We start from the raw sequence: 23,867 nt of genomic DNA on the forward strand, positions 1-23,867 counted from the left end.
CATTATTTCTTCATTAGAGAATTGTTATAAAACAAAAGCAGTAAGAAGAAGAAGTAACACACTTTTTGCTTTATGTTTTTAACATGTTGTTGGTTGGTGTCTGTAATGTTTTATAAACTTAGTTTATTTTGACAATCTAATAAAATAAATCCTGCCTTTGATATTCAGAGGGGCCGCGAGACGATGACGCAACGCAGAAGAATATTTCTGCCTCACAAAAATCCTGTTTATACTTTAAGACTGTATTTTCAGGTCTATTGTTTTTGAATTGCTGGATGAATGTACTATATTTGTGTTAATATTTAATATAAAAGATGATTTTTTGCTAATAATTTCTATAAAAGATGATTTATTTTGCGTACTATAAAAGATTATATCTTGGCTAATATTTACTATAAAAGATCTTTTTTGTGTGCTAATATTTACTATGAAAGACGATTATTTTTGCTAATATTTACTACGAAAGATGATTTTTTTGCTTACTATAAAAGCTGATATTTTAGCTAATATTTACTTTAAAAGATGATTTTTTTGCTGCTAATATTTAGTATAAAAGATGGGTTCTTCTGCTAGTATTTACTATAAAAGATGATTTTTTGCTTCTTAAATCTTCCAGGTTTTATTTTTAAATCTTCATTATCATACATTAAACACCAGCCTATGACCTTTATTCAGATATCCATCAGCATTGCCAAAAAAACGTACTTCTGAAATCCTTTAGATCCAGATATGAGTCGACACGTCACCTGGCAGAATATTATAAATGATAATAATAATGACCTGTCACCATGTTGTAATTCAGCTGTGAGGTTTTGACCAGAGTATAAAGGTGATTGCTTTGAGGTGATTGGTGCATGGATGCAACGTGGGCAGCCAATGAGGACTCTGACATCTGTGATTGTAAACAAATATATAAAAAACTACTGAGAGTTATTAAAGAAACACAGCTTTGATGATTTTAGATTTTAAAAAGGTGAAATAATTTGTTAAATAAAAAGCACTGGAGCAATCTGTTCCCACATCACACCTTCACCTCAAGAACTCCATCTGTGGCAGAAAAAAAGAGCCCTCGGCACAAGTTTTTTTTCTACCTGAAATGAATCCTCCTCTCTCTCTCTCTCTCTCTCTCTCTCTCTCTCTCTCTCTCTCTCTCTCTCTCTCTCTCTCTCTCTCTCTCTCTCTCTCTCTCTCTGCCTTGCCCTCTTGCCGAGGACACAGAGTGTGTCGAAGGTATATCCTCCAGCTGTATGGCTACGATGGCTCCCCCCTCCCCGGTTCACCAGGAGGATAGGATAGGACTCTACCTGTATTGACATACCTCTCTACCCCCCCCCCTCTCTCTTTGAGCTCTTAGTTTCAGAGAGGAATCTCTCAATAAGAAATATGCTGAAAAAGAAAATTCCAAAGTCACCACAGAGCAATCTTTTTTCATTTAAAAAATATATATTTTGGAAATATTGACAGGTAGATAACACTTTATGTACTTTAACTGATTTTTCCTTTGTTTTTTAAATCTTTTTGTTGACATATACAGTACATACAGATAACAAACCCATACACCCATACAGGAAAAGAAATACATGAAAATAGACTAAAAGAGGTCTACACATGTACCTAAACACACACACACACACACACACACACACACACACACACACACACACACACACACACACACACACACACATGTACATGTGTGTGTAGACACGCCTGCAACACTCCACAGAGTAAATACAGTCATCACATCACACAAAGACAATAGAACCAGATATTAAACGATGATAGGATTTGGCCAGTAGTCAGAAACCAGAGAGCCCAAATTGTTGTTTATCTAACAACAACAACAACAACAGCAACAACAACAGGAGCAATCTCAAAACATGTGGAGGAGCTGCCAGATGTTCATCTATGACCATCAGGCGGCATGTTTTGAGTCGTGTATCTTGTGTGTAATCATTGAGTCAGGCAGAGGAGAGACCGAAGGAAGGAAGGAAGAGAAGGAAGGAAGGAAGGAAGGAGGAAGAGAGCTGCTGCTGCCAGCACCACTGCACCGGGAGATGTTTCTGGAACCTGTTGCAGCAGGTTTCCTTTTCTTTATCTCTCGTTGCTGAGCTGAGCCTGGACGGGAGCCAACACACACACACACACACACACACACACACACACACACACACACACACACACACACACACACACACACACACACACACACACACACACACACACACACACACACACACACGCACACACACACACACATGCCTATACATACACAAACACATGCACGCATACATACGAAATCATGCACACACACACATACGCACACACACTCACACACACATACACACCCTCTCACACACACATACGTTCCGTGTGTCGGAATGATATTACGTGCTTTGCCAAAATCTGGAACCAGCCCATCAGCCCCTGATCCCTGTTGCCTCGACACATCAGACAGTCGATGGAGCCGCGACGCGGGGAGTTCTCGTCTCAGGTGAGTTCACTCAGACGTTCCCCCGCATGGGAAATGTTGTTGTTGATGTAAACAGCTGATTCTCTCTCTCACCTCCACGTTTACGTCGAAGTCACCGCTGCAGGTGTGAGGACGCTCTACCTGTCGCTCAGGTAAGCAGAGGTTCTGGTCTTCTGGGTCAGACGGGAAAGAACTCGATTAAAAATGTAAAAAATCCGAGGCTCTTTTTACACGACTATCAATGCAACTTCAGGTGAAGATTCAAGATTTTTATGGTATAGATTTTAGGATGTTTTAATTAATTTATGTTAAGTGTCTTCGAGTACCTTGAAAAGCGCTGTATACATTTAATACATTATTATTTTACTTTTTTCTCCATTAATCTCCAGTAAAAATCACGTATCTTCAAATTTTGTGATTTTGTGTAAATATGAAAAAATATATTACTTAATAAGCTAAATAAACAATACACAAAATAGCCTAAAACAGGGTCTGGAGGTGAAACTCTCCAACAGTATATTTTAATACTCTACTCGTGTATTCATTCGTACTCCTCCGAGCTCACTCGAGGTTTTCACATTCCTCTGAAGTCAGAAGACGATGTGAATAATCCGGCTCGACGCGCTATAGTTTGTTTTAATTGTCGACGCCGCGCCCGAGAGGATGAGTTCCACCTTTTGAAAAAGAAAAAAAAGTCACGCCATGCACACAGATATGCAGCAGGTGACTTTATTTAAATTGTTATTCTTTCACAGCCAGCACTTTATGCTGAGCATAAAGATTTTGTTTTTACAATATTTTACATTTATAGGCAGAATGCTGATAACTAATGACTTGGCAATAAAATAAAATGAGACGAGATCATTAAAATGTAATAAAATATTGCACTTTATTTAATTTAAATTGTTTAAGTCGTTTAAAAAAAATTATATACAGGACTGTCTCAGAAAATTAGAATATTGTGATAAAGTTCTTTATTTTCTGTAATGCAATTAAAAAAACAAAAATGTCATGCATTCTGGATTCATTACAAATCAACTGAAATATTGCAAGCCTTTTATTCTTTTAATATTGCTGATTATGGCTTACAGCTTAAGAAAACTCTAAAATCCTATCTCATACAATTTTAATATTTCCTCAGACCAAGTAAAAAAAAGATTTATAACAGCTGAGTGTTTGTCAAGGCTCAGGAAACCCTTGCAGGTGTTTCGAGTTAATTAGACAATTCAAGTGATTTGTTTAATACCCTACTAGTATACTTTTTCATGATATTCTAATATTTAGAGATAGGATATTTGAGTTTTCTTAAACTGTAAGCCATAATCAGCAATAAATCAGAATAAAAGGCTTGCAATATTTCAGTTGATTTGTAATGAATCCAGAATGCATGACATTTTTGTTTTTTTTATTGCATTACAGAAAATAAAGAACTTCATCACAATATTCTAATTTTCTGAGACAGTCCTGTATATATTAGGGCTGTGAAACGATTAAAATTTTTAATCGGATTAATCACAGGTTTCTGTGGATTAATCATGATTAATCACATATTTCCGATATTCTCGGTATATTTTGTGAGAACATAGAGATTTATGACAAAAGACGGATATATACATTTATACATTCTTCTATACAATGGTGCTGCAACTCAGCAGTTATTTAGCAGTTTTCTTCCATATGGAACATTAATACATCTTCATCCTAAACAGAATGTTTAACCCTCCTGTTACCTTTCGGGTCCATTTGACCCCATTCAATGTTTAATGTCGTGTTCTTTGGGGTCAATTTGACCCCAGGCTGTTTTTCACTGTGTCAAACATATAAGAAATATCAACTTTTTTATTTATTTAAAGGGCTATTTAGGTAGTCAACAAACAAACATAAAGTACCTCACACTTAAACTTGGGAAGCAATATTAATTCTAATAATTTTCTGGAGGTTTTAATTGCTGGGGTCAAATTGACCCCGGGGGTAAAATATGTTAGTAAATGTAAAGGTAACAGGAGGGTTAAACAGAACATTTTTCTCTTGTTTGTTAACCATTAACTCCACCATGATACAATCTAAAGGCCTCTAGTCTTCCTCTAGCAGCTGCTGAGGCAAACTGACTGTGTGGGTTTTCTTCATGAACTGGGCCGTGATGAAAGGGACGGCGGGGACACCGCTGCAAAGCTGAACCCTCACCGGCCCGGACAGGTGGACAGATTGACAAGTGACTTTTTTGCTCGGTCCCGATGCGCGCGCACGGAGCTCTGTGGCGAGCAGACGGAGATCGATAAGTGTTAACGCAACGCGAAGAGACAGAAATAACATGCTGCTGTGGAGATACGATCACACAGACTTAATAAAAGAACAAAGACGTGCTATAGAGAACATGTCAGGGGCGGGCCAATCTTTTTAATGTCATGCGATCTACCGACACTACGCCGCGATCGACTGGCAGGTCGCGATCGACGTGTTGAGACCCCTGATCTACAGGAAGTAAAAGTCGTAACAAGGTTTCCGGAGGTGAACCTGCGGAAGGATCATTACCGATGAACAGACCGTCTGCATGAGAGCGGACAGAGTTCAGATTGAAGAGGTGGATTGGAAGCTCATTTTGCAAGTGACTTTTTTTTCGTCCCGATGTGCGCGCACACGGCGGCATCCGAGCTCTGGGGTGCGCGAGACGGAAATCGGAGTCATGTTAACACGACACTAGAGACAGAATGACATGCTGCTGGAGAGACGACCAACAACAGACGGATTGGAAGCTCATTCTGAGCATGCGTTAAATGCGTAAAAAAAAAACACGAAGTTAAACCTGTAATTGAATTAACTGAGTTAACGCGTTATTTTTCACAGCACTAATATATATATATATACTCGACATCGACGCTCAAGAATATCACAATAATATTTAATACAATTATATTTTGCAATTTATCAATTCTAAAAAAAACACTATAGATGTGTTATCAATGGTTATAATAATGTGAAGAATAAAGGCAGACTGTGAGTTCCATTGCGCAACATCTCCAGTCCTTGTGTGGATTATCTGGAGCTCATAAAAATGGAACGTTTCTTTAGTCCAAACTTCCCTCTTTGTGTGGCTGTCACTCAAAAGGAGAAAGAACTTGTGAACCGCATCACAACGTCTTCAATACATGTGTGGGTTGGGTTCTGTCCCCTTTTGATGACATCATCAGTTGTTCCAATATTCACCTGCAGACCCTTTAGGAAGAGGGTCCAGTGGGGGATTCACTGGTTGACCTGTATGGAGGGTCATTAGTGCCACACATCTCCTCTGCTCTGACACCGGTCAGCATCCATACACACACACACACACACGCACACACACACACCCACACACACACACACCACACGCCCCGTATCGTAGGATTAGTGTAAAAAGAAACAACGAGTTGAACGTCTACACACACACACCCACACAAATACACACACACACTCACACACATATATACATACGTACACACACACACAAACACACATACACACATATATACTCACATGCACACACACACATATATACTCACACGCAGACACACACACACATATATATACTCACACGCATACACACACACACACACATACATACATACACACACACAGACACACAAAGACACACACACACTCACACACATACATACATACACACACAGACACACAAAGACACACACGCACACAAAAATACACACACACACTCACACAAATATATACATACATACATACACACACATATATACTCACACACACACATACAACATACATACATATACACACACACACACACACAAGCATACATACATACACACACACAAATACACACACACTCACACAAATATATACATACATACATACACACACACACATATATACTCACACGCAGACACACACACACACACACACACATATACTCACACGCACACACATGCATGCATACACACCCACACACACACATACATACACACATACATACGTACATACATACACACAGACACACAAAGACACACACACTCACACAAATATATTAGGGCTGTGAAACGATTAACATTTTTAATCGGATTAATCACAGGTTTTTGTGGATTAATCATGATTAATCACATATTACCGATATTCTCGGTATATTTTGTGAGAACATAGAGATTTATGACAAAAGACGGATATATACATTTATACATTCTTCTATACAATGGTGCTGCAACTCAGCAGTTATTTAGCAGTTTTCTTCCATATGGAACATTAATACATCTTCATCCTAAACAGAATGTTTAACCCTCCTGTTACCTTTCGGGTCCATTTGACCCCATTCAATGTTTAATGTCGGTGTTCTTTGGGGTCAATTTGACCCCAGGCTGTTTTTCACTGTGTCAAACATATCAGAAATATCAACTTTTTTATTTATTTAAAGGGCTATTTAGGTAGTCAACAAACAAACATAAAGTACCTCACACTTAAACTTGGGAAACAATATTAATTCTAATAATTTTCTGGAGGTTTTAATTGCTGGGGTCAAATTGACCCCGAGGGTAAAATATGTTCGTAAATGTAAAGGTAACAGGAGGGTTTAACAGAACATTTTTCTCTTGTTTGTCAACCATTAACTCCACCATGATGCAATCTAAAGGTGGACAGATTGACAAGTGACTTTTTTTGCACGGTCCCGATGCGCGCACGGAGCTCTGTGGCGCGCCAGACGGAGATCGATAAGTGTTAACGCAACGCGAAGAGACAGAAATGACATGCTGCTGTGGAGATACGATCAACAACAGACGTTTAGTTTAATAAAAGAACAAAGACGTGCTATAGAGAACATGTCAGGGGCGGGCCAATCTTTTAATGTCATGCGATCTACCGACACTACGCCGCGATCGACTGGCAGGTCGCGATCGACGTGTTGAGACCCTGATCTACAGGAAGTAAAAGTCGTCACAAGGTTTCCGTAGGTGAACCTGCGGAAGGATCATTACCGATGAACAGACCGTCTGCATGAGAGCGGACAGAGTTCAGATTGAAGTGGTGCATTGGAAGCTCATTTTGCAAGTGACTTTTTTTTCGTCCCGACGACCAACAACAGACGGATTGGAAGCTCATTCTGCGCATGCGTTAAATGCGTAAAAAAAACAACTAGTTAAACCTGTAATTGAATTAACTGAGTTAACGCGTTATTTTTCACAGCACTAAAATATATACATACATACATACACACACACACACACACACACATATATACTCACACGCAGACACACTCACACACATACATACACACCCACAGACACACAGACACTCACACACATACATACACACATACACACCAGTGGCAGCTGGTGAATTTTTTTTGGGGGGGGCGCAGTTTAAATAACACTCAACAATGAGAAGAAAAGAGGTTTTGAGTAGAATATTGTAAAAAACAAAGCTTTATTTCAAGAACTCAGCGTGCTCAACACTGTCCTATAACAACTATCAACACACTGTAACTTTGGGCATGAGAGGTTCAGAGCAGCTTTAAGGAACATTGGGTTGGGTTTCAGAGGTTTACAGAATAAAAGAGTTTCACCCTCACATGAAAGAGGTTCAGAGCAGAATAGAGTCAGAAAGAGATCACATGTTACGTTGGGTGTTTGACCCACTACTGTAAAGACAAGTAGCTCCTCTCTTTAAAGTGGTCACTTTACTCTCTGGTTAAAGTCAATCATGTCTGTAACCAGCCTGTTTCCATTATTCTGGAGGGAATGTGTCTGTTTTTCAGAACTTCTTCGTTGTGTTTCGATGCCAGTTCGGTCTCCTTCTGCTGACTGTAAACAGGGTTAGCTTCATGCTGTTAGCTCGTTAGCTCCATGCTCTTAGCTAGATAACTGCGGCAAGATTCGTGCTTTCCACTTGTCTGCAGCTCTTTAGATCCCTCCCCCCGTTGTAGTCCAGAGAGTTTCAGTCCCTTTGGAACAACAGACAGGGGAAATTAAACAGCGCATTACTCACTGAGCACCAGCTAACAGCTCCGTTAGCTACCTGCTCGCGTAGCTCCGTGGAGCTCTCTGGGCTGAGGGAACGATACCGGTCTCTGATCTGCCGAATAGTCCAGTCACGTGAAATAATAAAACGATGTCATTGGCCAGAGCGCACATTTTTGCGACCCAAGATTCACGTTTCATCCGCCAATGAGAAGCCGTCCTTGCCGAAACGACCGTGAAATGTTTTATCGATGCCGTACACACACGTTAGACCAGCGACCCAAAAATGGGGAGGGGCTTCTCTCCGTGATAATGGCGATATATTATATTTTTTCACATTAACTTAAGTGGTTGTTGACAGGCTGACGGTCTCCCACACACATTTAGCGCGTCAACACGGTATATTTACTATTTAAATGATTTGGCATATAATGTTTTTTGACAGGATTTTTTTTTTTTTTCTTCTCAAAATTTTAAGAGGGGCGGCGCCCTAGCGCCCCCTATGGACGAACCGCCACATCCACACACACACATACATACACACACACACACACACACACACACCCACACACACACACACACACACGTTCTCTCCCTCAGCATGATTTGGCTTGACACGGTGAGCTGCCAGTTTGAGTGAGCGGCTGAGGTGACCTTCACGAGGGCCACGTGTCGGCCCCTCCGCCGGGGTCAGGTGACTCTTTACACTCGGATGAACCTGCATTGCATCATGGGAAATCCACTCATGTCTAACCTTTGATGTTTTTTAATAAATGGGGCTGAAAGGGAACTGTTCATATGAGGATCAGTAACAATACGGTCAAAGCAGTTGAGGTGGACATCCTGTGTCAACAACAATATACATATATATACATATATACACATATATATATGTATATATGTGTATATATATACACATATATAATACTTGCTTTTACACTCTTATCAGATTCCAATATTCAAAAGAGTTTTATGACGCTTATGAGCCGTGTTGCTAAATGTTGAGACGTCAACACTGCTAGCTTTAGCTTAGCATAACGACTGCTAGCCGGCTAGCTAGTGATAGCTTCATATTTAGTGTTTTTAACATTACAACACACAGAAAAATGAAGGTTCCATCTGGAACCAAAAATGGTTCTTCAGAGTGATGCCATAGAAGAACCATTTCTGGTTCCACAAAGAACCTTTCAATCCAGGGTTCTCTAAAGAACCATTTCCTTAAAGAGTTATTCAAAGAACTTATAAAAGTGTCTTAAAGAACCTTTAAAAAAATTGTTCTTTAAGGCACCATTTATGGTTCCTCAAAGAACCTTTCAAACCAGGGTTCTTTAACCATGTCCAGAGTTCTTCAAAGAATCTATAAAGGTGTCTTAAAGAACCTTAACAAATGTGTTATTTAAGGCACCATTTCTGGTTCCACAAAGAACCTTTCAAACCAGGGTTCGTTAAAGAACCATTTCCTTAAAGAGTTCTAAAGAACCTATAATGGTGTCTCAAACGATAACATGGTTCTTCCGTAGGTGATGGTTCTTTGTAGAACCACAAAACCTTTTAAAGAACCATTTAAGAACCTTTATTTTCTGTGTGCAGACAGTAAGTCACGTCGGCCTTCTCAAATCAACTCTTGGCAAGAAAGAGAAAGAATAAAAAATTTCAAAAATGACAAACTTTTTTTGACCTTTAATATAACATTGATGCAGCTGACACGTTACCCAGAATCCCTTTGGGCCCGGAGACTAAAGATAGACGACCGACTTTTTCTGCTCACGTCTAAACAAATTTCGCCTGTTTTTTCTTCTTCTTCCATTTCTTCGCAGGAGCAGTTTTTTGGTGCAGGATGTCCGACACGTTGATATTTTCCCACGATGGCGGCAAGTCGACATCGAGCCCTCCGGTCGGCCTACGCACCTGTGACCCCCGCGGGACGCCCCGGCAGCCAATGGCAGGATCACAGGTACGACTGAGCCGCCTCGGAAATACACACATCTTTTTCTCTTGACTCTTTTTTGTTGTTGTTGTAATATTTTATTTTCACAATATTTTCACAATGCAAGAGAAGATGCAGAGCATTCTACATTAAACACATTAAACAGAAAATTACACAGCAAGTTAGGAACAAAAATATATTAAAATACACAAGTACAAAATTAAAAGTAAATAGATTATTACCCCCACCCAAAATAAATAAATATAATAAATAAATAAAATAAATAAAAAGAATAAACAAAAATCTATAATAAAAATAAAAATAAATACAAATACAAAGTACAAAATTAAATGTAAATACATAATTACCCCCACCCAAAAAATATATAATAAATAAATAAAAATAAAATAATAATAATAAAAAATACGAAAAATGATAAATAAAAATAGATAAATATTTGAAAAAATATTAAAAATATAAATTAAAAAATTTAAAATAAGAATAAAAAATAATAAAAAATGAGTGAGTTAGGTTTTATTCCATGATATATTTCCGGAGCAAATAAGTAGTTCGCTGCTATATTAATGCTCCGAATATCATATAGAAACATTCGTAACCCTTCATTCTGGTCACATGACATCTATTCTGTCCATCTTGGAGAGGTATTCTCCTCTGTTGCTCTCCTGAAGGGTTCTTAACTTTTTTTACCCTGAAAGTTTTTTTTCTATATATTTTGGGGAGTTTTTCCTGATCCGATGTGAGGTCAGAGGTCAGGGATGTCTTCTGGTCACATGACATGTATTCTTCTGTCCATCCTGGAGAGGTCTCCTCCCTTTTTTACTCTCCTGAAGGTTTATTCACTTTTTTTTACCCTGAAAGTTTTTTATCTATATTTTTTGGGGAGTTTTTCCTGATCCGATGTGAGGTCAAAGGTCAGGGATGTCGTATGTGGACAGAGTTTAAAGCCCTCTGGGGGAAATTTGTAGTTTGTGATGTTTGGCTATACAAAATAAACTGAATTGAATTGAAATGATCTTATAGAAATGTAACGGGAGAATTCTATACTGTCGATACGCTATATGATGACATGTTGAGTCTTAATATTTGAGAAAATTCGTAATTTTTTATATTGGGCTGAATAAAATAAACTGAAGTCAATTGAATATTATTTACCAACAATTTCGAACTTCTCCTTAAATCAAAAGTAATATATTTCACAATAAAATAACCCAAAATATGCCCCCAGACGTAAAGTTGTTCTAACTTAAAGATGAAAATAAAGGAGCATATTGATTGATTTCTGTGTTTCACGATGAGAGAGATGGTTTTATAATTATAGCCTCGGGGGATTTCCCAGTCAGAACCTTTGCAGCTCCTCGGTCCAGAAATATGAGTAAATCTAGATTTACACATCAAACTCATGTCTTGATGGACAGTAGTCACTGTAGATTGTGTTCTTCATCTCTGAAGATGACGATGATCCCACCGCGGAGTCGAGAGGCCGGAAGCGTCGGCTTCACCCGGCAACAGAGCGCCGACTTCAGCTTGAGGCCCGGTGGAGACGGGACCACCGGGTCCGGGTCCGTGGACTCCGACCGGTACCATCCGTACCATCGACAGCTCAGCGACGCTCGTTCACACAGCGCCAGACGCCAGGCATCTTCATCCCCATCATCATCGTCATCATCTTCGTCCTCATCGTCCTGGGACCGGTTCAACGGCAGCGTTCAGGTCTATGAACTCATTTTAATAACAGTCCCAAAACAAGTTGATAACAGGACTTTGAAGAAGTTCATAAAGAAATGGAGTAAATAAAGTTAAAGAAACACATATCACATTCACTTATTTAAATGAAAATATTAAAGCAGCTTTAATCAATACGCAAAAACTAAACGTATGAAATGATGTGGGAATGTGAACGGGGTCTTAATGATGATAAATTATCACAAGCCATTTGATTTGTTTTCACCAGAAATGTTATTATAAAGTACGCGCTTGCACAAGCATACCTCTAAACAACTTTAATCTCTAACTTATTTTTATCAGAGTTCGTTCCCAGAACCACAGACGGACCCGGTCGAGCCGGCCTGCTTCCTGTCTCACGGCTACCCGCTCTACAGCTCATCGGGCGCTCTGCAACACGTGAGTCATCATGCTTATGTATTCACATGTCTGTATTCACATGTATGTAGTCACATGTTCCAGCAACGACGGTGCAGAAGAATGTACGATTTGAGGGCATCACAATAATCTGTAAAAACATATCTGTCTTTTATTGTTGCCGGTTTTCAGCTGTGTGTGTGTGTGTGTGTGTGTGTGTGTGTGTCTGTGTCCTCTACAGGTCTCCTCTAGACAGTATCCTCATAGTGATCAGTGCAACAGCTCAACGTTTTCCCTCCAAAGTGTCTCCGCTCAGTCACACCTGGAGAGCAACGCAGAGTCCGTCTTCCCCAAGCCCATCTACTCATACAGGTCGTCTCTCCATCTTTTATATTTATGTTTAGCTTCATTTAAAACAAATGTAAACCTTTATTTAACCAGGTGAATCCCAATATTGAGATAAGAAATCTCTTTTTTTCGAGGATGACCGTGACAAGACAGACAGCAACATAAAAGACACATAGTTAGAAACAAAAACACAAGAAACACATAGTTATAAACAAAAAAACATAATAAACACATAGTTATAAACACAAAACATAATAAACACATAGTTATAAACAAAAAACATAATAAACACATAGTTACAAACAAAAAAACACAAGAAACTCATAGTTATAAACAAGAAAACCATAATAAACACATAGTTATAAACAAAAAACATAATCAACACATAGTTACAAACAAAAAACACAAGAAACTTGTAGTTCTAAACAAAAAAACATAATAAACACATAGTTATAAACATAAAGCATAATCAACACATAGTTACAAACAAAAAACCATAATAAACACACAGTTACAAACAAAAAAACATAATAAACACATAGTTATAAACAAAAAACATAATAAACACATAGTTATAAACAAAAAAACATAAGAAACACATGTAGTTATAAACAAAAAACATAATAAACACATATTTACAAACAAAAACACACATGAAACACAGTTTAAAAAATTAAAAAAATAAACACATAGTTACAAACAAATCTTAAAATGCTTTTGTTGGCTCCCAAATATGTGAATAAAATGCAAAAGTGAGAGAGGAGTTCCTCTGTGACCGCAGCATCCTGATCTTCTTGGCTCTGAGGAACAGCGCGGCGGGACTTCTGCCGGTCAGCGAGATCTACGGCTTCATGACCCAACACTTCCCGTACTTCAAGGTACCACGATTTACGCTTCTGTACGTCACATGGAACTGAAAAAGACCCTCGGAGCAGCAGCACGGTCCATATTCTTCCCCAGCCAAGTCTCTCTGGATCAATTGATTGCTTTTCTCCAGGAGGTGACGGGTTCACATTCAGGGTTATCGTCATCTCATCGTCGACACGAGTTACGACCTCGTGATTAATGATGACACGCAGGGCCACCTGCAGCTACAGGGGCCCCGCTGAGCGGTGGCCCTGTGGCTGTTGGCATGGGCAGTTTACATGAGGAGCGCTTCTGTATTTCTATGAACATCCACAGTGTTTATGTGTGAAGCAAAGGATAGTTTAACCAGTCAAAGAGAGGGGGGGCTGAGCCAATAGGGGAGCGGTCCCCCTGGGTACATTTATTTTGGGGCCCTGGATATCCATTGTTTCATAAACTGGTTCAATCACAAAGTGATTTTTTCCCCGTAGTTTTTCTTGCATTCAGTATCTGATAACACAGGAGAAAGAATTTCAGGGTCATAGTGATATTTTAAGCTCATTTGGACTCTATCACTGAGATAAAGATGAACTATCAGTGTCAAATATACACTTCACTAAAAAAAAAGTAATAATAATATATATTAATGCAAAGAAAAAGGAGATTTCGATAGTTATTTCTTGTATTTTCAATTCACTCGTTCACACTCTCGCTCAATGGAGACATTTCTAACCTTTCATTTGCCTCAGGTAAAAATAAAAGCAGGTAACACTCGTTCTCAACTACCGATATCCACCTTCTGTAACTAGCTGGACTGACAAGATCGCCCCGTGCATCGTTTACCTTGAGCTCACCTCATTGGCTGTAAGCCAAAACAGGCCTAACTGACAATCAGCGAATCAAAATCTGATGAAAAACGGAAAAAGACGCATCCAAAATGATATGTTTTGTAAAGAAAGTGCACATGTATCTTCGCTTTGATATTAATAAAACGAGAGCAGCTGCAGGGTTGAGCCGGCTGGTTGAACCCTATACACACATTCTGTACATTCTTCAAAGGAGCATCTACAAATCAAATGAGTTCACGCTCACCTCCTGGAAAGAGTTCAAAAGACTTGAACGGCATTCAGATGGAAGAAGGCGCCGTACAGATGGCTGCCGTCCAAACAGCTGCCTGCGACAGAAGTAAAACAAGACGCAGGCTGCACAGCCAACGCATAGATGACGAGAGATACTCGCAGGAACAGTGCATGGGAGGAGAATTCTGAGGTCACGTCAGTCTGAAAGATATGAAAGACAAAAGATTAATACACCGTAACCTCCAGGGAAAGAGGCTTGCTTAAATAAGTCAGTCAGTAAGCGAGTGAGTAAGTATGTAAGTTAGTGAGTGAGTATGTAAGTGAGTAAGTGAGTGAGTAAGTATGTAAGTGAGTAAGTAAGTAAGTATGTAAGTTAGTGAGTGAGTATGTAAGTGAGTAAGTTAGTATGTAAGTGAGTAAGTAAGTGAGTGAGTAAGTAAGTGAGTAAGTAAGTATGTAAGTGAGTAAGTAAGATTCAAGATTCAAGATTCAAGATGTTTTATTTGTCACATACACACACAGGGTGTGCAGTGAAATGAAAGTGGCAATGCTCAGCAGGAATGTGCAAGGGCAACAAGTACACACTATTTACAATAAAAAACAACACAATATTTACAGTAAGTGTGTGTGTGTGTGTGTGTGTGTGCCTAAGAGGGGCAGTTGTGTGGGTCTATGTGGGGGTCCTGGTGAGGTCGGAGTTCACAGTCCTGATGGCCTGAGGAAAGAAACTCCGTCTCAGTCTCTCTGTTCTTGCAGCGTGACTACGGAGGCGCCTGCCTGACCGCAGCAGCTGAAACAGTCTGTTGTTGGGGTGGTGAGGATCCTTCATGATCCTGCGGCTCTGGTTCTGCACCTCCTGGTGTACAAGTCCTGCAGGGTGGGAGTGTAGTTCCAATAGTGCGTTCAGCCGAACGCACTACTCTCTGCAGAGCCTTCCTGTCCTGAGCGGAGCAGTTGCCAAACCAGGCTGTGATGCTTCCTGTCAGGACGCTCTCTACAGCTCCAGAGTAGAAGGACTGAAGGATCCTCTGGGAAACTTTAAATTTCCTCAGCTGCCTGAGGTGGTAGAGGCGCTGCCTTGCCTTTCTCACCAGAGTGTCTGTGTTCGTTGACCATGTCAGATCCTCGGTGATGTGGACTCCCAGGTATTTATACCGCTCACCCTCTCCACAGTAGTCCCGTTAATCCCCAGTGGTGAGTACGTCCTCTGTTGTTGTACCCTCCTAAAGTCCACAATCAGCTCCTTAGTTTTGGTGACATTCATGATGAGGCTGTTGTCCCCCCACCAGAGTGACAGATCAGCAACTTCCTCCAGGTAGGCCTTCTCGTCGTTGTCGGAGATCAGGCCCACCACCACTGTGTCATCCGCAAACTTGATGATGGTGTTGGAGCTGAACCTGGCCACACAGTCATGTGTGTACAGGAGTACAGTAGGGGGCTGAGGACGCAACCCTGGGGGGATCCTGTGTTCAGGGTGAGGGGGTTGGAGGTGTGTCTGCCCACCCTGACCACCTGTGGCCTGGCGGTCAGGAAGTCCAGGATCCAAGCACACAGGACGGTGTTCAGTCCCAGCTCAATCAGCTTGCCGGCCAGTCTGGAGGGACTATGGTGTTGAAAGCTGAACTATAATCAATGAACAGCAGTCTCACATAGCCCCCCTCTGGCTGTCCAGATGAGAGAGTGTGGTGTGCAGTACCTGGGAGACAGCATCATCCGTGGATCTGTTTGGGCGATAAGCAAACTGCAGCGGGTCCATGGAGGAAGGGAGGAAGGCGCAGATGTAGTCCTTTATCAGCCTCTCAAAGCATTTCATGACCACCGAGGTGAGGGCCACCGGTCGGTAGTCATTCATACATGCTGGAGAAGCATTCTTGGGCACAGGGACAATAGTGGATCTCTTGAAGCAGGCGGGACCACGGACTCAGCCAGGAGAGGTTGAATATTGTGGTGAACACTGGAGCTAGCTGGTTAGCACAGGTCTTCAGTACTCGCCCAGATATGCCATCTGGACCTGCAGCTTTCCTGGTGTTCACCCTCAACAGAGCCCTCCTCACACTGTGCTCGGTCACAGAGAGTGTGTGTTCATCCCCAGCGGTAGAACTCACCTCGGCTACGCTTAACGGTGTTGTTGTTAGCGGCGAGCTAGCGCTGTTGTTGCTAGCCTCAAACCGTGCATAAAATGAGTTCAGGTCGTCCGCTAGGGATGCGTCGGCACTCACCATTGCGCGGGTCTGCTCTGGTAGTCTGTGATAGTCCGTAGCCCCTGCCATAGGCGCCTGGTGTCGCGCTGCTCCATCTGTGATTCCACTCTGTCTCGGTACCTCCTCTTGGCCTTCTTCACCGCCTCCTCAGTCCATAGACCGCTGCCTTGTACTCGTCCATGTTGCGGATACAAGACCGGAGTTATAGGCAGCAGTGCGGGCGTTCACAGCTTCACGGATGGATCTATCAACCCACGGCTTTTGGTTAGGAAAGACCCTAACTTTTACCGTGGGGACGATGGTGTCCGCTAGCGTTGCTATGAGGCTCATTGCTACTTCAAACTCGCCGGCCTCACTCGAACTGGATTGGATCATGTCCCAGTCGACGACACGCAGAGCGCCCTGTAGCTCAGCCTCTGATTGGTCAGACCACCGCTTTACGTTCCTCGTCACTACCGCTTCCCTCGCGATCTTTGCGGTACTCCGGAAGCAAGAAAATGGCGGCATGGTCCGATTTGCGAACGGAGGGAGAGACAGCCTTGTAGCCTCTCTTGAATGGCGTATAGCAGTGGTCCAACGTTCTTTCCTCTGGTAGCACACGTAATGTGCTGGTGAAAGTTCGGCATGACTTTTTTAGGTTTGCCTATTAAAGTCCCAGCCACCACCACAGCCGCGTCGGGATACTTGTTCTGATGCCGACATAACACATCATGTAGGTCCGATAGTGCTACGTCGGTGTCCGCTTGTGGTGGAATGTAGACGGCTGTGGTGATGACCGAGCTGAACTCCCGGGAAGGTAGAATGGACGGCATGAGATCGTCAGATGTTCCAGGTTCGCGAGCAGGAACGAAAGAGTCTTAATGTCCTTGGGGTCGCACCACTTGTTGTTAGTCATGAAGCAAACCCTCCACCCTTAGATTTACCAGACTCTTCCGTTCTGTCTGCACGGAAAACAGAGAAGGACTCGGTTGGGCATATGACTCGATCCGCACCAGCGGGTCAGCCATGTTTCCGTCAGACAAAAGATGTTACAGTCCCTCATGTCCCGTTGGAATCTGATCCTTGCCCTAACATCATCCATCTTATTTTCCAGAGACTGGACGTTAGCAAGAAGGATGCTGGGCAGAGGTGGACGGTGGGCTTGAACTCTCAGTCTGTTCGAATTCCGCTCCGTTTCCCTCGATGTTTTCGTCGTCTCCCGTAGTAGCGGCTCCACTGTTGTTGTTGTGGTTCGCTCACGATCTCCGCCGGCCACGCTGGATCGATGGAAAAAGTGGACAAAACCCCTTGTTTTGCGCAAAAGTTTATGTCCAAAAGTGTGCTGCGGTCGTATGCTGTTAGTGCCGATGTGTTTGTGGCAAAGAAAATATTTTTAAAAAACACAAAAATTAAAGAGCGCACAATCTCCGCGGAGCTACCTCGACGGCGTCTGGACACAGCCGCGCCATCATAGCATGTAAGTATGTAAGTTAGTGAGTGAGTATGTAAGTGAGTAAGTTAGTATGTAAGTGAGTAAGTAAGTGAGTGAGTATGTAAGTGAGTAAGTTAGTATGTAAGTGAGTAAGTAAGTGAGTGAGTATGTAAGTGAGTAAGTTAGTATGTAAGTGAGTAAGTAAGTGAGTAAGTATGTAAGTGAGTAAGTAAGTATGTAAGTTAGTGAGTGAGTATGTAAGTGAGTAAGTTAGTATGTAAGTGAGTAAGTAAGTGAGTGAGTATGTAAGTGAGTAAGTAAGTATGTAAGTAAGTATGTAAGAGAGTAAGTAAGTGAGTGTGTAAGTATGTAAGTTAGTGAGTGAGTATGTAAGTATGTAAGTGCGTAAATTAGTGAGTGAGTATTTAAGTGAGTAAGTAAGTATGTAAGTGAGTAAGTGAGTAAGTAAGTATGTAAGTGAGTAAGTGAGTGAGTAAGTATGTAAGTGAGGAGGTGAGTAAGTAAGTGAGTGAGTAAGTATGTAAGAAAGTAAGTAAGTGAGTATGTAAGTTAGTGAGTGAGTAAGTAAGTGAGTGAGTAAGTATATAAGAGAGTAAGTAAGTGAGTGAGTATGTAAGTTAGTGAGTGAGTAAGTGAGTAAGTATGTAACTGAGTGAGTATGTAAGTTAGTGAGTGAGTAAGTGAGTGAGTATGTAAGTTAGTGAGTGAGTATGTAAGTGAGCAAGTGAGTGAGTAAGTATGTAAGTGAGTAAGTAAGTATGTAAGTTAGTGAGTATGTAAGTGAGTAAGTTAGTATGTAAGTGAGTAAGTAAGTGAGTGAGTAAGTAAGTGAGTAAGTAAGTATGTAAGTGAGTAAGTTAGTGAGTTAGTATGTAAGTGAGTAAGTAAGTATGTAAGTAAGTATGTAAGAGAGTAAGTAAGTGAGTGTGTAAGTATGTAAGTTAGTGAGTGAGTATGTAAGTATGTAAGTGAGTAAGTTAGTGAGTGAGTATTTAAGTGAGTAAGTAAGTATGTAAGTGAGTAAGTGAGTGAGTAAGTATGTAAGTGAGGAGGTGAGTAAGTGAGTGAGTAAGTATGTAAGAAAGTAAGTAAGTGAGTATGTAAGTTAGTGAGTGAGTAAGTAAGTGAGTGAGTAAGTATATAAGAGAGTAAGTAAGTGAGTGAGTATGTAAGTTAGTGAGTGAGTAAGTGAGTAAGTATGTAAGTGAGTGAGTATGTAAGTTAGTGAGTGAGTAAGTGAGTGAGTATGTAAGTTAGTGAGTGAGTAAGTGAGTGAGTATGTAAGTTAGTGAGTGAGTAAGTGAGTATGTAAGTGAGTAAATAAGTAAGTGATTAAATAAGTATGTGAGTGAGTAAGTATGTATGTAACTTAGTGAGTGAGTAAGTAAGTGAGTAAGTATATAAGAGAGTAAGTAAGTGAGTGTGTAAGTTAGTGAGTGAGTAAGTATGTAAGTGAGTATGTAAGTATGTAAGTTAGTGAGTGAGTAAGTGAGTATGTATGTAAGTTAGTGAGTATGTAAGTGAGTAAGTATTGAAGTAAGTAAGTGAGTAAGTAAGTGAGTAAATAAGTAAGTGATTAAATAAGTATGTGAGTGAGTGAGTATGTATGTAAGTTAGTGAGTAAGTGAGTGAGTATGTAAGTGAGTAAGTATTGAAGTAAGTAAGTGAGTAAATAAGTAAGTGATTAAATAAGTATGTGAGTGAGTAAGTATGTATGTAAGTTAGTGAGTGAGTAAGTAAGTGAGTAAGTATATAAGAGAGTAAGTAAGTGAGTGTGTAAGTTAGTGAGTGAGTAAGTATGTAAGTGAGTATGTAAGTATGTAAGTTAGTGAGTGAGTAAGTGAGTATGTATGTAAGTTAGTGAGTATGTAAGTGAGTAAGTATTGAAGTAAGTAAGTGAGTAAATAAGTAAGTGATTAAATAAGTATGTGAGTGAGTGAGTATGTATGTAAGTTAGTGAGTAAGTGAGTGAGTATGTAAGTGAGTAAGTATTGAAGTAAGTAAGTGAGTAAATAAGTAAGTGATTAAATAAGTATGTGAGTGAGTGAGTAAGTATGTGAGTAAGTGAGTAAATAAGTGAGTGAGTGAATAAATAAGTAAGTGAGTAAGTGAGTACTCCCCCCCCGTCTCTGCGTCCTTGTGTTCCAGTCCGCTCCTGACGGATGGAAGAACTCCGTGCGTCACAACCTCTCCCTGAACAAGTGCTTCCAGAAGGTGGAGAACCGGCAGGAGGGCGGCCCCCGTAAGTGCTGCCTCTGGGCCCTCAACCCCGCCAAGGTGGACAAGATGCAGGAGGAGCTGCACAAGTGGCGCCGCAAGGACCCCGTCAGGGTCCGCAGGAGCATGGCGAGCCCGGGTGCGTCCTCCAAACCGCCGCGCGAAACAAGTCGGAAAGAACAAGTCACACCTCGCGTCTGATTGGCCGATTTAAACAATGCAGGCGTTCTGTTTCGCTAAGCCTATTATTTTCAAGATGGCGGGGTCAAACGTCAAGGACAGGAAGCTCCTTCAGAATAAAACTTCTTATCTTGCCTTCAAAATAAAAGTAACGTCTCAGCCTCCATTAAACCATCATCTCTAAGCAATAAAATCTCATTCATGCATCAGACAATAACAATAATAAAACAGTGTCTTTCTCTTATGTTTTACAATACATTCCTCCAGAATGTTCTTCATAATATCCCTTATTAATTATCATATCTAAAACATAGACTTTCTTATTTACCTGTGCAAGTCTGTATAAAGTCCACGACAAGTACACAGGTGTCAAACACAAGGCCCGCCCGCCACGTCATTTTATGTGGCCCTTGAAAGACACGTAATCACCTTTTTCTTCAAGAAATTCAAGAAAAATATCCCATGCTTTCATTTTGAAGGTTTCAAATTAAATGGATTTATGTTATAATATTAGAGAAATGTTCTTATGTACGATATTTCTGCACTCAAATAAACAATAATCAAATGCAAAGAGAGCTATTTAACAATATGTTCGGGTGTAGTTTACACAGTTTTCAGTTACACCGGCCCTTTAAGAGGTGGCCATGATGCTGACTTGGCCCACGGTGAAGATGAGTTTGACACCCCTGCTCTACAGGACCCAAAAAGAGACCTTGAAGCGAAATAAGTCGACAATTTGTTTTTTTAACAAGAATTATTAACAGGAATAAAAGATCTAAAACATGCACTGAACAAATGTTTGACCTTTGACCTCTATCTATGCATTTTAGTGCATCTTATTGGCTTAAAAACTTTATTTTGAAGGCACACTTTCCCCCCTACAGAAGACATGGATCGCCTCCTGGGAGAGAGGCCCACCAAACTGAGGCCGTTGCCCTCTTTCGCCACCCCGGCGTTGCTATCCAGGGTGGCCTCCATCTTTGGCCCCGCCTCCTCGTGCACGCCGGCGCAGCATCGGCCGCCGCCGTCGCGCCGCCCGCAGTACGCGCACGCTCAACCGCCGCAGCCTTGCTACCTCCCCCCGCCCGCCGCCGCCGCCTCCTCGCCGGCCGTCCTGCCCTGCAGCGGCGCCTCTCGCACGCCCGGACTTCCTGTTGGAGGGCGACGGCGGTTATGAGGTCGATGCGCTCCACCCGAGTCTGAGCGACCTGCAGCTGCCAGGTACGCCAGACAACGGGAACAAACAAGACGGGTACACACAGAACCATAAAGGTTCTTAAATGGCTCTTTCAAAGGCTTTGTGGTTCTACGTAGAACCATCACCTACTAGAGAACCGTGTTTTTGTTTGAGACACTTCTATAGGTTCTTTTAAGTTACTCTTTAAGGAAATGGTTCTTTAAAGAACCCTGGGTTGAAAGGTTCTTTGTGGAACCAGAAATGTTGCCTTAAAGAACCATTTTTTGAAGATTCTATGAGACACCTTTATAGGTTCTTTGAAGAACTATTTAAAAGAAATGGTTCTTTAAAAAACCCTGGGTTGAAAGGTTCTTTGTGGAACCAAAAATGGTGCCTTAAAGAACCAGGTTTTGAAGATTCTATGAGACAACTTTATAGGTTCTTTGAAGAACTATTTAAAAGAAATGGTTCTTTAAAGAACCCTGGTTTGAAAGGTTCTTTGTGGAACCAGAAATGTTGCCTTAAAGAACCAGGTTTTAAGGTTCTTTGAGACACCTTTACCCCGTGACCCTAATGAGGATAAGCGGTATGGATGAGACACCTTTATATCAGTGGCGGGCCGTGCATTTTCTATCTAGGCCTTCAATGCCGTCTTACTACAGCTGAACAACCTAATGTAAGATATTAGTTCACCAGTGTTCCGGTGCGGGGCTTTTATTGTGAAGGAGCAGACGGAAAAAGATAAAGTTGTCGTGTTTCTTGTGTTATTAAGTAACGTAAAACCCTCAGTTACACTGAGAATTCAGAGAATCGTATCGTACATGTATATGTATATTTCTATCGATGTATGTGTGTGTATTTATACACACATACATCGATATAAATATGATGAAGATGAAAGTTCCTGTTTACCCAAACACATGACACAATTAATGAGTCTTTTCAATATGTCCCTCTTGTTCTTCACCTGTTCATTGTGCAGCTCCGTTGCCGCTTGTTCGTTGATCTGTAGAGCCGCTCCGTGTCCCCAAAAGTTGTCAAAGCACCGATGCTTGTAGGTGCCGAGTCGTACTCTCGTGTCTCGTTGCTGCCTCGGTTAGACAACTCAAGTTTGCAAAGCCAGTGTGGCTCCCAACACCAAATCGATCACTTGCAACAGGCATCCCCAGCAGTCCGGTGTGCAGAGCTTCTCGGAGCCTGAGCCATCGGTAGCGCTCGTAGTTGGAACTTTGAAAGTGGCGAGCGAGCCCCTGTCCCGCCTGTGACGGGCTTTGTAGCGTCGGCGTCGGTCTTAAAGTTCGTTGAGAATGGCCTTATAATTATATCCTCGACCAAATCGATATCTTCTCCTCCTTCCGCCATTGTGGGTTGAACAAACAGCTTAGTAGTACGCGAATTATTTCGTTTATCAAATTCAGTTTCCTAGTTCTGAGGTTCTGCATCTACCTGCCCATAGACCCCGCCTCTCAATATTGGTAATCCAATCAAAAGGCGTGCAGCACTCGCCTGCTAGCTGGCTCCTGTGCGGTTCGGGGCCTTCGAAGGCCTAGAGGAGCCAACTCTAAAGCTGATTGGTTGACACAACATCGTCATTCCCATTCACTTGAAGCTACCAGCGCCCGCAATGTTGATTCTGAAGGCCTAAGGGCAGATGTTAGCCCCCTGGCAACACACGATGGCTGAATATGATTGGATAAAAGATCTAAGATAAAGACCAGCCCTCCAAATCTCAACCTGGCGCTGGCAGCAGCGCAACCAAGAGGAACGCTATGAAATTAAGAGAAAAACTCTTACTCTGGGAAATAAGTGAATACATATTTGTGGGCAAATATATTTAGAAAAAAATATATATTCTGATGATGTTTAGGCCAGCAGAGAAGGCCTTGCTGGCCCTGACGGCCCGCCACTGCTTTATATGTAACACCCGGTTCTGTGT

The 23,867-nt window shown here is 41.4% G+C and overlaps 1 protein-coding gene across 1 annotated transcript; it reads left to right on the forward strand.

Annotated features, from left to right (window-relative positions):
* The first annotated feature begins 10,261 nt into the window (after window positions 1-10,261).
* Window positions 10,262-21,931, forward strand: foxn1 (forkhead box N1). The gene is made up of 7 exons (XM_056442073.1): window positions 10,262-10,378; window positions 11,822-12,082; window positions 12,398-12,493; window positions 12,693-12,823; window positions 13,581-13,677; window positions 20,506-20,713; window positions 21,639-21,931. The coding sequence occupies exons 1-7, from the start codon at window positions 10,262-10,264 to the stop codon at window positions 21,929-21,931; spliced, it is 1,203 nt and encodes a 400-aa protein (XP_056298048.1).
* Window positions 21,932-23,867: the final 1,936 nt, after the last annotated feature.

This window comes from Pseudoliparis swirei, chromosome 20 (assembly GCF_029220125.1).
Source record: "Pseudoliparis swirei isolate HS2019 ecotype Mariana Trench chromosome 20, NWPU_hadal_v1, whole genome shotgun sequence".
In the NCBI taxonomy this organism is placed as follows: domain Eukaryota; kingdom Metazoa; phylum Chordata; class Actinopteri; order Perciformes; family Liparidae; genus Pseudoliparis; species Pseudoliparis swirei.